This window comes from Apteryx rowi, unplaced genomic scaffold (genome assembly GCF_003343035.1).
Source record: "Apteryx rowi isolate R43461 unplaced genomic scaffold, aptRow1 scaffold_506, whole genome shotgun sequence".
NCBI lineage: Eukaryota > Metazoa > Chordata > Aves > Apterygiformes > Apterygidae > Apteryx > Apteryx rowi.
In genome coordinates this window covers 75,518-90,811 of record NW_020450768.1, presented here as the reverse complement: position 1 = coordinate 90,811, position 15,294 = coordinate 75,518, and the positions used below count along the sequence as shown (strand labels likewise).

The window sequence follows — 15,294 nt, the reverse complement described above, 5'->3', positions numbered from 1 at the left end:
CCAAAAAAATGCTAAAGCTTTCATATGGAAGGTGGAAATTTAGTACAAACTGCCATCCTAAAGAAGGACACAGCTACATCTTCTGTGCGTCCAACACCTTCTTTTTAAGGTGGCCCACCCCTTAAAAATAGGCAATGGTATGTTATCATTTTAGGGAGAATGTCTCTGAACCTCCATGTTGGTCAGCTCCTACTAGGGCTACTTTCCAGCAGTGTGGACAGAGCAGCTCTGAAACAGTGATACAGGGAAGTATCTGTAACAGCAAGCCTTTGAAATAGTCAGACAAGTATGTGTTAGGTGTGAGATACATATGGCTGAACTTGCCCTGAGATGGAGAGATGGACTAAGTGACTTTTCGAGGCCCCTTCCAAGGCCTGTATGCAAGAGGTAAACCCATCCCAAGAACATGCACCATTCTGAAGCCATAATCACATCATTTGCCTTGCCAAGCTTGGGGGACACTTGGCCTTTGAAAGGAACAGCAGCTTCAGCCAGACATTATCCCAGAGGCTTGCTCCTCCTCTCACCACTACATGGTGAGTTACAGAACTGAAGACTATCCAGCTGCCTACATAGATTTGCAGTCCTCCTTTACAAGAAATTCAACTGGCAAATGCCAGGATATACCTGGAGAGTAATGGAAATGACGGCATCCAGCAAAGTGTTCGTAAGAATTGGAGCAGGGATGGACAACAGGTTTATTGTCTCTCAGGAAAATAAAGTAATTCCCTCTCTTTATTTTCTTGCTAGTAAATTGAATGCCACAACCAAAGCTGCAAACTGCTTATCCTCAAATGCCTGCATTGTCTGAAACGCTGCTGGACTCCTAATTTTTCTGCACACTGTCGCTCATACATAGAAATGCGTCTGGCAAGTCCTGCCCCATGGCAGAGCTTCCTGCCACCAGTAGGTATGCTAACCTGCCACTGAGTGGGATGCAGCAAACACTACTTGTTGCTGCATAGAAACAACTTCTAATTCCAACTCTTTGAAGTACGTTGGCTGTGTAGAACAAAGAGGCATTAAGTTACCATGGAACTATAATAAAGTAACCACGCCTCTCCAGAGAAGGAGCCACATCAGCTCAGTCTCTGAGCAGACGTACATGCCACAGAAAATTGGGGCCAGCGGAAGTGCCATCAGTAGCCAGCCTTTAAATTGCCACTTTGGTGTTCAGGGCATGAAAAGAAGTGGGGAAGGCACCTTCTGGCCAAGGAATAGTACAAAAGTCCTGATACACTTTGCTAAGACAGTTCTCATCTTTTTCTTTTGTGTGTAAGGGGAATGGGAGCGAAATGCATCTGCAAGTCCCTTTAAGTACTATAAGCAAAACAGAACTGTTAGGAAAAACCCTCAAACACTACTATTTTCCCTCTCCAATGGTTTCAAGAGCTGTAGAGCTTTGGGGGATCAGATGTTCTGTAGTATGAGTATCCTCTCAGCTCTGCTTTCCACAGTGCAGCATGCCAGTGCTTGCATGGTGCACAGCAACATTATCCTCAGGCCAACAGGAGAAGAGGGCTAGGCTGCACAAGTTATACTTGCCCTGTCCAACACTCACAGGTTTTTGTCCCATTTTCTTTTAGAGATGATTCATAGAAAAATGTCATCTCTCTTGCACTAGCTCTTTCCTGTTTCTTCTAAAAAATTAACAGTCCAGTAGTGGATCAATTTGACCTTCCTTCCTTGGAAATCATTTGACCTGCGTGGCAAATTCTGTTTTGTATGAACCAGTTCCAGTCATACAACCCTTTGTACCCCTTTGTGCTTGTGTTGCTAATAAAGGTTTCCATTGGGCATGGACAGCCAGCATTGAGTTGTTCTGTTACCAGTGTAGACAATTCTCTTTTGCTGCTAGGGCTCAGGAAAGATTTACAATGCAGTAGAACTGCAATAGCCTGTAAGCCTGGCTGCCAGATCAGTTCAGCCTGGCCTCTCAGGCAAATAAAATGCTTCAGACAGTTGCTGCAGGAAGCTCTTAGATCCCAGAAAGGGATCATGAGAGAAAGTATTTCTGTGAAGAATGCCTGCTCTACCAAAAACAAACAAGATGCTAAGCAGCACCATGGCAGGCACACATTGTGGTAGGGCTCCCTCCAATCCTATCAAACTTGATGGCACAAGCAGCTGAAGAGCTCATCTTCTAGCAGCAGTACACGTGCCAGGTTGTGCAAGCCAGGAACGAAAACCCAGACATTGCTATGTTGTATTGCTTATAAGCATCCTGTTTCTGTCCCAAAGTGGAGAAAAAGCAGCAGTCTGTGCTCAGGCTCGAAAAGTAGCATATACCAAGACACAGGTCTGTTGTTCAGGGACATTCTGGAAATGCTTCCAGAAATCTGCTTTGCTGAGCCCTGCTCCACTGTGGTCTCTCTTGGTGTCAGTTTCACTAATTCTGAAGTGCAAGACTAAATCCAGGTAGTAACAGGGCTAGGGAGAAAGTATCTCAGAATACAGTGAAACCTAACTGTTCACTCCATGTGGAGGGGCATCTCCTCCTACCCAACTCAGCTGGATCCCCAGGGGAGGAGACAAGGATAGTAACTGTTGCTATTTCACCTGAAATTCTTGGGGAGAGAAGGAAGAGAATTATCACTTGCTCCTGTCATCAGAGCAGCAGCTCTAGGTTTTGGGGATCAGAAACCTAGAAGTAGCAGGAAACCAATATACTGAGACTTATCAGATCTCATCTTCATTAGGAAAGTGCAGCAAGACTGATTAGAGTCAAAGGGTCACACTAACTAACCTGTCAGCAGCTCTGTTCTGTATGGTAGATGCCCATTTGGACTGGTGGCTTTACATCTCAGCATCATAATAACTGGCAGAATTTCTTGAGGTTACAAGCCCCAAGATAATTCCTTGCTTTAGCACACCAATAGACACTATCAGTTCTCCAAGGCTCAAGCCTGCTCCCATCTTCCCCTAGCCTGAGCCCTACTGTTACCAAAGCACCACTATACCTTCAGAGCTTCCGCCTCAATGAACAGTCCAGTTGGACAAAGCACTTAGTATTACAGGGGGACATTTAAAAATGCTTCTCAGCAAAGCCATTATAATGGAGAAGCTTTCCCCATAGAGTCAGAAGATAGGAGTGGTCTGAGAAGCAGGAAGAGTGCTGCTCCACAGCTCACTGTTACAGAGCAGAGCATACCACCTCACTACTCCATGCTTCAATTTCTAGAGCTATCAAATACAGAGGACAGAAGCTGCCCTCTATAAAGCTCTCTGGAAATATATGGAGGTAAATTGCAAAGAAAAGCTAGGGGTTATTATGTAAAAATCCTGCTCTTCTCCCATATAGTCCCTAGTTCAACAACAGACCTTTTGGCCCAACAGCAAGACAACCCCTTCCTCCATACAAAGTTCCTTCTCCTTGTTAGAGTTGCTCTTGGATGTTTTGCAGAGCATGGCATAGCAGACTTCTGAACAGGCTGTAGTATCTTTAAGTGTTATCATTTGCTAAAGAGAGATCACTGAGTTAATTATATTTGCTCTGACCTGGATCCAGCCCTCTCAGGCTATCATAAGGGTGAAAGGATAGCTCTATCTATTATGCATGTTCCATAGAATATCACATAAATGACCAGAAGCTAACGGATGCAACACAGCAGGTGAGCCTGCTGCTCCTGTCCTAATAAGCTGAGATAGGTAAGCAGCAAGCCGAGATGGGGGAAAAGCAGAACACCAGCAGCATGTGGCAAGGTTCCTGCCTGGGCCTTTGCAGATAAGCATCCTGGGCAAGCCAGGACCTCTTCCGTACTCTGCATGCCAGCAAGTGGAGCATCACCACCAGTCAATCTCTTTCAATTGCGCAGGATTCAAAATAGTAGGGAACTCTCCACAGCAAGAGGGAAGTGTGGCATTCCCACTGCTTTTTATGGAACAGACAAGCTATCGCTGCACCACAGATCCACAGTTAAGACAAATTCCTTTTATTGTCCAGTTTACAGTTGCTTTGCTAAGTCACAACCATCTCTGGGATCACTCTGCCCAAGAGGATGAAGGCAAGCAATGCTTTTTGAGTACAGTTGGGGTTCCTTGGAGCTTTGATACCCCCTGACAAGTCACCAGTGAAAGTTGTGGTTCTCACACGTGTTCCCAGCTCTTCAGAACAGAAGGCAGCTTGTGAGAAACTCAGCCTGGCAGAAGGGGAGCACCAGAACAAAGGCAAACAATGCCTGGGTCTACTGAAGAAACCCATCTATATTGGACAGAAGGGAAAGCCATCTCCCGCTGCCCAATTCAAGACCTCAACCTGCAACTCCTGTGCTGTGAGCCCACTAGGAACTCAGAAATTATCACTACAGCAACTATAAGAACAACAGGCCAAAAGCAAGACTGAGCTTGACTATTCTCTCCCATCTGTTTCCTCGGAGCTCCTCTACAGTCACCTGAAAAGGACTTTGGATAGTACAGAATACGGAAATAGGCAATGGAAGGCCAATGAACAGAACCCTGGACTCTTGCTGTCCTGATAACTTCCTCAGCTAAGCAAATCAACTTGCCACCGTGCCTCAAGCCAACAGGCAAGCACTTGCCTCCCTGAAACCCTGGCCTGTAGACTCTTAGTTGACTGGAAGCCTTGACAGAGAGGGAAAAAAGAACAGTCTGATCTTCATGCAATGTGAGTGCCTGATTCCAGTCAATGAAGAGTTTGAGCTAGGATGAAAGGTGTCAAAAAGTTATAAGGGGCAATGGATGATAGTGTGGTAGGTAGAAGAATCTATTCCAGCATGGTCTTGACACTGTGAGGGGCTGTTCCGCTGTTGTTTCTCAGGCAAATACAGTGTTTTGTGAATCAGATCTTTGACAGAAGAAACGTCACCTCTTTCTAGAAAAAGAAGAGAGAAAGATGATTGGTAGGGATCCTCATCAGGTAGTAGATTAGTCTCCTTGTCAAGAAGTACCTGGAACGCTAGTTCCTAGCATGCCACCTGCCAACAGCCCTTCCTCACTTTTTTCCTGCATAAGCCTCTCCCTTTCTGCACTTACCTACACCCAGCTGCTTCAGGAGGTCTCCAAACTCTGGGTCACTCTTCAGGATTTTCAGAAGGTTGGTGGATTCCATTCTCTCCAGCTGCACATCCCAATAGATATAGATCTTCTGATTGAAGCTGACATAAACCAGGCATGGGCTGTTACTTCCTCCTTTGCATGCATAGAGGCCTGGAGAAACCAAAAGGATAGAGTTGCTGCACAAAGGACAGAGAAAGCAACTAGGCAGCTTCGCATGATGTGGTACCAAAGCTGTTAGCAGAAAGCAGTGAGCAGCCAGGGTGAATAGCAGAGACATGAACTTGGGTATGTGAAAGCCCTCTGAGATAATACAAGAGATGCCTACCAGCCTGACCATGGGCAAGTGTCTCTAGAACTGGGGTATTAATGCATGGAGCTTGGGAATTTGCACACTGCTTCTCATAGGTCTGAGAGCAAAGCCAAGGGTCAGGCTGGCTATGTAGGGCTCCATATCTCTACTGGCAACAGCTTACTAGTTTACAAATTGAAAAGGGGTGAGGAAGACAAAAGACCACCTGAACACTCCCAAACAGGACAGAAAAAAACAAAAACAAAAACCCAACTATTCTCCATTACAGACACAGCCCAGCATCACTTCCTTTCACCATTCCTTTTCCCAGATGCTACCAGAGGGAAGACTAGCTTGGCATCCTGCAGTATACACACCCCAGGGGAATTATTCCCCACTGCAGACATTCAAAGGGTCTCAGGTCTTCCAGAGAAGAACATTAGCCTGGAGGGAGAAATGCTGTGAGGCTGGCTTTGCAGTCCAGCTGCCCACCTGCACAGAATGCACTGACATTCTCATCTGCTTGAAATCTGGCGACAGTCCGATTGTGGTCGATGATGTATGTCTGGCCATCCCATGCACAGGCAATCACTTCCTCATGTCCATTGCCCTATGAGAACCGTAAGATCTCTGATTAGCACAGACATCAAATATTTCCAGAGGCAGGCAGGAATCCTTCTTCCTTGGAGAAAGAAGCATCTATTCTGGCACACTGCTTTAGCATGTGTTCAGTGCAGAGCCCTGATAAAGGAATCACTAATCTCATAGCTGCAGCGGCAGATAATCTCTTCTCTTTGGGAAAAGCTTCTAGGCTTTCTGTGCAACAAACTGAAAAGTGAGAGCATGAGCAGGCAACACTATAGGACAGTATAAAACACAGGAGAGAGGAATCCAACTGTTCCATCCCACAGTTCCCTTACCCTTTGGGCTTTATCCTCTCTTTCTTTGGTTCTTCACTGCTTCCTTCTCTGCCTTCCACAAGCACACTAACTACTCCCAACTCCCGTTCCTGCCTACCAAGTACCTCCTCCCAATCCCAACTCTCTGAGGATACCAGATCCCAGAGAGTTTCCAGACTAAGGGAATACAGGACTCAGACCTACTATGCAGATGATTTGGGACTCTGGATCTAACAGTGGCTGCTGCCAAATGCATCAAAATAAAAAAGTTTCCCAGCAAACAGATGGAAAATACTCTGTCCCTCCAGCACCATGAAGCCTGAATCTTCTCTCCCTCAAAGTTGCATCAATTAATTACGACAGCTCCAAATATTCTAGACAGTCATATAAACACCAGAACCCTTTTAGAACCATTTTATATTCTTCACCTGAACATTGCTTCATGGCAACAAATCTATATTTAAACCATGAGCTATATGAAGTTTTCCTTGTTTCACTCTCCTCCCATGTCTTTAACTTTATTAAGCAGCCTAAGATAAAATGGACATGTGACAGGAGAAAGAGGAAGGAACGAAGGCAGCAACTCCCAAACCACCTTTTCTAGAATATTTGCTGTTGTGGAAATGTTTGTGTCACTCCCCTCTTTGCCTTCTTTCTAAAAGTCTGCACACAAGGATGGTTTCTGGCCCAGGATTCTTCCTGAAAGGATACTAAAATTCAACAGAGCTCAGAAACAGAACATTAACTGAACAAGACATCTCCTTTCATAACTTGGTGCCAGCTCCCTCTTCTCTGTCCTAATCCTTATGCATCCTAAGAGCTTGTACACAATCAGGTATATCAGCAGTGAGCAAAACCACTGGGTCAAACAGGCAGACACAACTCAGCCTCTTGCAGGTGGATGGACTGACATGACTGGACTGTATGACCTGATGGAATGCATTGGGATGGTCAGAGCTCTTTTTATGCCATCCTGGGACAATCCCAGCATTTTTTAGCTGAGACATACTCCCTCTGCCCTTCCTAAGTTCATGTGGAAAGCCATGTGGAGTTTTTGCTCCCACCCCACTCCTTCCCTCCCAATCCCATTAACACAGACACTTACAGTAACATCCAGCTTTTCCAGAGCAAACAACTGGTGATCAACCTGCACAGACCAGAGCAGCTTATCTGCCCCCTCCATGAGTTTCAATGTTCCTGAAGGGAAAAAAAGATTTTCTTGAAAACATTATGAAGGAGCAAGATGTCCACTAGCATTGGGCCCTGCACTCAGGGTCTTCAGATGTAGTGGATCCTGTGGTGCAGGTTGTGGTTGATAACATATAGCACAGCCTCATTTCTGGGAAGTATGACAGTCCATTATCTTGTCAGCAGGAACTGGAGATGGAGAAGAAAAATTGCAGGAGCCCTGCTAATTGGATTGTACTCCAAGACAGGAAGAAAACTGCCCCAAATGGGCTCCCAGAATACAGTACATCAACAGATCTCACATCAGACACAGTGCTTAAAGTAGAAGCTCCTCACCATGTCCCACAGATCATGCAATCTCAGGAAAGCATGTTGGCAGGTATCAGCTAAGAACTGGCTGGCTGACAGTATGGACATGCCTCTTGGCTACTAGAACCATACTGGACACTTACCGCACACTCCATTTTCCTATTATCCAGAGAGAAACTGTGGTGGTACAGGGCAGTGGTGGGCATGTGGCCATGAGACAGATCAGAGCATAAACACAAATCCATCCTCACAGTGCGCTCCAGCCTTAATAAGGCTCAGGAGTGAACCACGGTGAGGTTGGAGGCTTTGCCCAATGCAGCAGCATCAGAGTTCAGGCCTGAGGAATAATCATAAAGTCCCTGGCTGGACATCTTAGGACAGGTAGACTTCCAGCCAAAATCTGCCAGGCTGCCTATTTGGGTATACAGAAGCACAGCATCTTGTTGTCATACTGCGGGTTTTTGGACAGAATCCCTGTACTAGCCTGGAGAACCTGGCTCCTAGGCCTGTGTAAGGCCGGTTCCTGTCTGAGCATCCAGAGCCCAGCATCCATTTCCTTTACTGCTTCTGGAAACAACTCAAGTTCCTTCAAGTGCAAGGACATGTCTGCTGTGGTTTAGATTCTCTTGTCTACATGAATGGCACAGCTGAATCAGCCTCTCAAACAGCTGTCTAATCATCGGGTTAAGCAGGCAACTAGGAGTCAGCAGATGCAAGTTTCTAGTCTCACCTTCTATCTCAAACTTGCAGTGGCGCTTTGGGCCAATGACCTAACCTCTTCATACTCCAGGCTGCTCACTGCAGCATGGCTTTAATATTTCCATCCCCATTGGCCATGAGGCCATATGAGTAATTAATGTTTGTAAAATGCTTTGAAATCCACAGATAAAAGAACTGCACCAGGGAAGACAGAAGGCTGAATATTAATAACAACAGAAAACACCACAGGTTTCCTGGAGGGAACAAACCTGTGCAACACTGTACTCAATTCAATAAGAAACAGAAAGACATGTTCAATTTCACAAGATTTATCATATCCTCAGATACAGGCATGCAATCACACACCTGGTTTAAGGGGGACTTACTCTCAGTGAGAACTCCTACACCTTGGCTCCTGTCTTAGCTTTCATGCCTACACAGATATTAGTAGAAAGAGTCTCAATACCAAATTCTCTTGCCTGATCCAGGAGCTGTTTCTGAAGTCTGATTCCCTTGTGTTTCAAGACCAAAAGCACTGAGCCCCTGTTCCTTGCTTTGAATTACTGACAGGCCTTGGCTGCCCCATGGGGCTCTCTCCCAGGACAGCAGAAGGACTTACCATCTAGAGTACAGAGGGCAAAGAGGCCTGAGCCACTATTCACCTTGGAGCAGCCTGTAAATGCAGAAGAGAATTACATGAGTTGATGCCTTTTCTGTGAGTCTTGTCCCCTCCCTCTCCTGAGGAAAGATCCAAAACAGCAAGCTGACCCATACTTCTTTCTCCTTTTCTGCCCAGCCTTGACACTTTGCATAACAGATATCTGCATAGTCTTCCAGCTAATCCTACTTCCTGACAGCTTTTATCTGTGGGGCACTGGCATCTCAAAACACAAGAATCCCGAACCTTTCGTTTGCACTGAAGTAGGCCTGTTTGGTTCTGCTGGCTGCTCCTAGGAGTCTGTCTGTGCCATATAAGCACCTGCTGTAGGCCCTTCGTGATTCTGGTTTTAATGAACTTCACTACATCCCCTCCAGTCTCCAGAAATGCCCAAAGCACAGGCAGGAGCATCACGAGGGACAAAGTAGAGAACAGCTGAAGCCAAACAGAGCATTACAACTGTACCCTCACCATTTCTTTCAGGGATGGGAACATCCCCGAGCCTTCAGCTGTTCGAGGAAGGAGCAAGAGAATGAGGACAGACCCCACTAGGGGGATAAAGTATTAGTCATGTTAGCACAAAAGCACCTCCACGGCAATTCCTGAATGAGTCTGTGGAGAGAAGCTCCAAGACCCATGCTACCAACTCTACTGTTGTCACTAGAGCAGAACTGTGCAGAAGCTGTGGTCTCCTCCCAGCAGACTTTGGTCAGATGTTACACAGTCCTTGCTTTATGAGCAGATTGGACACCTGCCTTCATGCTCATCTGCACACTTACCCCTGGCTTTCCTGGGCCATGCCCATATAGCTGTGAACTTCCTGCAAACAGTATCCTCTTCAAAGCCTGTATACCACACAGTTGTGTGCAAAACAGCATTGGCAGGTGTGACTAGTTAAACCTAAAGAGGAGACTCCCTTGGACACCAGGTTGCTCCAGCCCTCCTGTACACTCTCTACCTAGCCACCAGACAGAAAGGACATGCAAGGTTAGGTTTTGAAAGTATGTCGCACTTGGCAGGAGGAGCACTGGAGCTATATTCAACTACAGCTCCATTTAATTCTTTCAGTGACAATGTGGCAGGAGAGACCCATGCTCTCTGGGGTCTCTAGAAACCCAGGAAACCTGGCAATCAGGGACAAGACAGCAGAGCTGAAGGCAAATAGGCAGTTTCCCAGAAAGACACAGTACTTCAAACCTACTTCTGCCGCCCATGGCCAGCTCCAGGCTAGTGCACCCTGCACCCCCCTATGACAGGAACTGTCCTATTTCTGCTGGTCATCTTAAGAGAAACAGTCAGCTGGTTGGGTGCCTTACAGTCCCTCACTGACATTCATCCAGACAGGCACCGATTAAAAAGATCTGCTGTGCCCTCTTTATAGACCTGTCACAATAGCACTCTAGCTGTTTCACTACTGATGGTCCAGCACAAGAGGCTTTTTCACCCTTCCCTCATTCTTTGTTCTGTGTGCCTCCATTTGTTTGCAGGCTCTTCTGATTAGGTATGACATTTTGCATGCAGTGAAATAATTGATTTCATGCCCTGGTGCCCATGGTGCTCATAGTACCAACTGAGATGCAGAAAACATAACAGGCTGAGCAAGAGCCTTAGGCATTGGGGAGGACAGGGCACTGTGTGAGTTGGGGGGGCAGGGCAAGGTTCAGTAGGCTGTCCATCTCCCCCAGCTTTAACTGTATAGGACAGCCTAAGTCCTCCTCGGACAGTGCTGCAGGGGTAACACTCAAACAGGGTAAATGCAGCTGGATTCCAGCCAGCTGCAGACAAGGAATGAAAGTGATCTACACTGGGAATCTTGTGCCTCTTTGCATTAACCCCACATGCTCCAAGGGTGAGTGAGAGCTGCACATTCTCCATAGTTGCCAGAACAGGGTCCAGGAGGTGGGTTCAGGCACAAATCAGAGCACAAAGCAGTTGCGCTGGAGAAGCAGTGGCAGTACATAAGAAATGTCGGAATAAAACAGCAATGTATAAGGGCTGACAGGAGCCAGCAGCTGTGGAGAGCTTAGGCATGATAGCTGAACAGAATACATTGGTTGGACACAGAGCACACTGAAATAGAGAAGCAGCTCTGGAGGGATTGGAATTATGTAAGGGAAGAGCAAGATATAGCTGTTGGAGGACAGGCATCAGGAATCAAGCACTGCAAAGCACAAAAGCAAGTATGAAGATGAGGCTGTCCAGAGAAGGAGATACATCTCAGGAGTAAAAAAGAGGGCATAAGCTGCAGCCACACAAAGACAAGGCTCAAGGACGTCTGCAGAAGCAGGGCAGCTATTCAGGATGAGTAAATGCAAGGCAGTGGGGGCTGCAGAGAAGCTGCTATGCTGGGTGAAGGCTAAGAGCTACTCTGGGAGGAACAAAGGCTATAGGAAGTTTGAATGCAAACACCCACCTGTTCTACTTTGGGGGCTGGCTAACATGAACTGAGCAACCTCTGTTCTTGTAGCTGCCTCCCAGAGTTATTATCTTTCTATCACAGGAAATCTGATCTCATGCTGGACTGATGCATTGACAAGCTCTATCAGGGACAACTGCTGGGTCAGAGACCCAAGGCTTCCTATCTCTCACCTCGGCCAATACTACCAATTAGATGAGTGGAAACATTCTTGTTGTGGATACGACCAGATGTTTGGTGGAGAACAACATCTCGAACAGGTGCCTCCCTGGGGAGAAGAGAGACAGACATCATGCCAGGGACTGTGCCAGAGCAATCTTATGGGCAGTGCACTCCAGAGCTCTCCAAGTCCAGAAGTGGATGGAGGCTGTGTACAGACTAACTCTCCAGTGAAATACTCAGCAGCAAAGAGTGACAGAGGAGATCAGTCTGGCTTAGCAGAGGGATAAAGACTGATAGGGCTGATAAAGACTAAGAAAAAGAATGCATGCCTCCTTGAGTATGAAAGGAACTTGCTAATGTTTAAAAAGCAAAACAGAATGATTTTATGTATGAGAAAACTGGAAAGAGCTCAAGAATCAGGCAGTGAAAAAAACCTATTCCAACCAAGGGAAGAACAGTAATTCTTATCATTACTTTCATGTAATCCTGGCTGCCATTCACTCAAATTCACACATTTGCCCGGAGCAGAACAGGTTCATGTGCCTGGGTCCTGGCTAGAAGGGTACTCTGTCTACTAATGTCTCTAACAAAGCAAGGAGAAGACTTGCCCCAGGACACCGACAAGAGATGAATGCCTTCAGCTCTTTGCCACACAGCTCAGAGCAAAGCTGCCCAGTAATAAATCCCCTCCTACTACAGTTTTCTGGGTCAGCCTTAAAGTCTCACAGAAGACCCCAGGAACACCTCAGTTCCCAACGAGGGTCCCTGAAGTGCCAAGGACAATAACCTCCCTGCTCATCCTGACTGCTCTGGTTGTGATTTACAGCACTTGCTCAGGGTCTCATTAGGAAAACCTCCAGCTACCACATCTGCAAGAAACCAGTGAATCCACAGCGTTGTCCCAGGGCTTCTGACTTACTGGGCTTAGCCCAGCTAACAGTCATCACACTCCCCACCATTAGATAGATGCCCAGATTACGTACTCCTCTTTCTCTGGAGATACAAGTTGCTCTCCTTCCTGCCTTAGCCCTGGATACTGCCTTGCCTTGGTAAGCTGTTTTTGCCACTTTCCTTGTGCAACCCAGGGAGTAAAGAGTGAGATGCAAGGAAAGCTGCATGTGTCTGTGATAGACACATGAAAAGGAGTTCACTTGGTACTTGGGTACAGGTGGGCTTAAGGGACTGGGACAAGTCATGGACTCCCAGCAGCAGAGCAGGACATTAAAGATGAACTGCAGCCCCCCACAGAAAGTTGATGTGATGGTGCTCCCTTGCAACAGGCCTCTAAAGCAGATTCTCCTTATTTACCCCATGCAGATATGCTGCTCACCTGCCTGGGGCAGAGTTGTCTCTTCCCTCTGGTGTGGGCTGCTGCTCAGAGTCCCAGGTGCACAGCAGAATGGCATAACCACAGCCAGGCTGAGACACCATCATCTCAGGTGAGCCATCAGGGCCTGGGTTCACAGACAAGCTGTCCACCTGTACTGGCACAGGAAAAACATGGAGCGAGTCAAATCGAGAACTTCATACACCTCAAAGGACTCCACTGTGCTTCCTGTATCAAAATTTGAAGGTGGTAGATTTTCTACTAGAAGTCAAGCAGGGGCTGAACAAATTTAGCTAGAGGGGCAAAATATCTAAATTACAGCAAAAGGGATCTTCTCCTACCAAAAGCCACCTAAGAACATTCCAGTGAAAAAGGCTCTCAAGAGTCCTGTGAGAGCTGATGACTGTTTCCCAGACCATCCCAACCAGCTGCTCTGCATACACAGGACAATTGCTGGGAAAGTCTCCTTTCAAATCATCCCTTCTCCAAAAAATTTTCTTTGTTCACAGGACTGAGATTTTATGCCCCTTTCCTTGGGAAACCTCATGAAGACTATATTTGGCTTGTTCTATTCCAAGTATCCTGTTTCCTACCTGACCTTCTAGCAGCCATTTCTTCAGCAGGAGCAGCTGCCCTGAGATATGGTCTGAACTCTCAGAAAAGTCCTCCCAGCGGAAGGCACGCACCACCCTGTCGGTGTAACCCACCACCAACTCACACTTCCCATCTCCATCTGCAGGGAATACAAAGAGATAGATGAGCGCTCTCAGGTTTTCACAGCCTCAAATCCCCAACATTCAGAAACCACAGTGCTGGTTTCCACCAGATGGCATCTCAGAGGATACCAATTCTGCAACAAGAACTTGCACTTCAGGAAAATTCCTGAAGTTCTCACTCCTCTCTCAAGTACTGGGCTGCATTTGCTAGAACACCTACTTCAGCAAGTCACCTCCTTCTGCATCCTGACACCTGAACTATGACACACTTTCTCTATCCTCCACCACTACCTCACACCCACACACTCCCTCACCCTGCATTCCCACCCCAGCTGCCCTGCTCACCAATGTCGTTGATCAGCATGACCTTGGTGTTGGCAGGAATGTGCTGCTTGAACACTGGCTTCTGCTCTTCTCCTGCTGCCACCAACTCATGGTGCCCTGAGGCATCTGGGTGCTTTAAAGCTGGAGAACTCAGGTCAAAAAGATGAAACCAGCCTTCTGCACTCACCGCCACCACGAGATTCTAAGAGGGAAGGAAAAAACCTTCTCATTTTTCCTCTTTTAGAAGCTGTCCCACAGCAAGGTAAGGGAAGAAATGAGGTAGATCCATCAAGATCAACAGATGCTACAGAGGGAACAGTAAAGTTTCTGGACAGCATACAAACTACTCAGGTCCTGCAGAGTCCAACCTTCTTGTTCATTCCTGTCTGTAGGTTGATGTGCTCTTGCAGTCCCCCAAAAATGTATGGCTTTCTCAATCCTCACTTCCGCTCCGCTGCCCTCTGGAGCACAGATAGCTATAGTATGTTAGGCGGGGTGCCTAAACTTGGCAGTTTTGGACTTGGTAGCCCTGCATTAATCCCAGAAATACCAATCCAGCAAAAGGAGTCATATTAGACACACTGGAATTTGCTTGGGAGTCTAGACTGTTCTGTGGCTTGGTCTTGTTTGGGTGACCTTAAATGCACACAGCCAAATGGCAGAAGGGCCATGGTCCATAATAGGGACCATCATAGAGCAGGGCAAAATCCACTGGGGAAAGTAAGCAACCCCCAAACCACAGAAGCCTCACAGGGCTCACACAGGGAGACGTGGTAATCAGTAATGCTTCCTGAAGACAGAATGGGTTTCTTTGCTTACCAGTGCCTGCATATGGCTCACAAGCACATGCAGGCTATGTGTAAACAGAGGAACCGTTTTTAGAACAGTAGTGCTAAAACTCTTGAGTTATGGCAGATCCTGGACAGAAAGCACCTGTTCTCTTCCACATTCAGCGTATGTCATAACTGTAACCTCCTGAGCACCACCCACAGGCCCTACAGACAGGGCTGAGGAGGGTTTGGCTGCTCTCACCTTTCCTTTATTGCATATGTCTCCCACACCAACACATGTGAGCTGCAGGAAAAAAGAAGGCTTTAAGAGTCCATACATGAGAGAAGACAACACAGATCAGCATTTGGGATAAACCTCTGCTAACACACCCTACACCTCTCCTCACAAAGCATCTCTCGACCTCTAACAGCCTTTTCAAGGACAAGAAGAGCTGAGGCAGGGACAGAAACACATCTGATCTGCCACACAATTGCCCAGAGTTCTGGGGCAAAATCCACAG

The 15,294-nt window shown here is 46.8% G+C and overlaps 1 protein-coding gene across 11 annotated transcripts in view; it reads right to left on the bottom strand.

Moving 5' to 3' along the window:
• Nucleotides 1-3,911: 3,911 nt before the first annotated feature.
• FKBP4 (FK506 binding protein 4) overlaps nucleotides 3,912-15,294 on the bottom strand; it is a 36,433-nt gene continuing 25,050 nt past the window's right edge. For 2 of the 11 annotated variants that reach the window (XM_026079954.1, XM_026079964.1), the window contains 10 exons: nucleotides 15,036-15,077; nucleotides 14,025-14,205; nucleotides 13,557-13,696; nucleotides 12,967-13,115; nucleotides 11,648-11,742; nucleotides 9,020-9,073; nucleotides 7,310-7,401; nucleotides 5,798-5,915; nucleotides 4,993-5,166; nucleotides 3,912-4,831 (listed from right to left, as the gene is read on the bottom strand). In XM_026079954.1, coding sequence (XP_025935739.1) covers nucleotides 4,683-4,831; nucleotides 4,993-5,166; nucleotides 5,798-5,915; nucleotides 7,310-7,401; nucleotides 9,020-9,073; nucleotides 11,648-11,742; nucleotides 12,967-13,115; nucleotides 13,557-13,696; nucleotides 14,025-14,205; nucleotides 15,036-15,077 — 1,194 coding nt within the window. In that variant the 3' untranslated portion in view covers nucleotides 3,912-4,682. Of the gene's footprint in view, nucleotides 4,832-4,992; nucleotides 5,167-5,797; nucleotides 5,916-6,097; nucleotides 6,134-7,309; nucleotides 7,402-9,019; nucleotides 9,074-11,647; nucleotides 11,743-12,966; nucleotides 13,121-13,556; nucleotides 13,697-14,024; nucleotides 14,206-15,035; nucleotides 15,078-15,294 lie in introns of those variants that run through there. The other 9 variants (XM_026079957.1, XM_026079958.1, XM_026079955.1 and 6 more) reach the window with 8 other exon arrangements.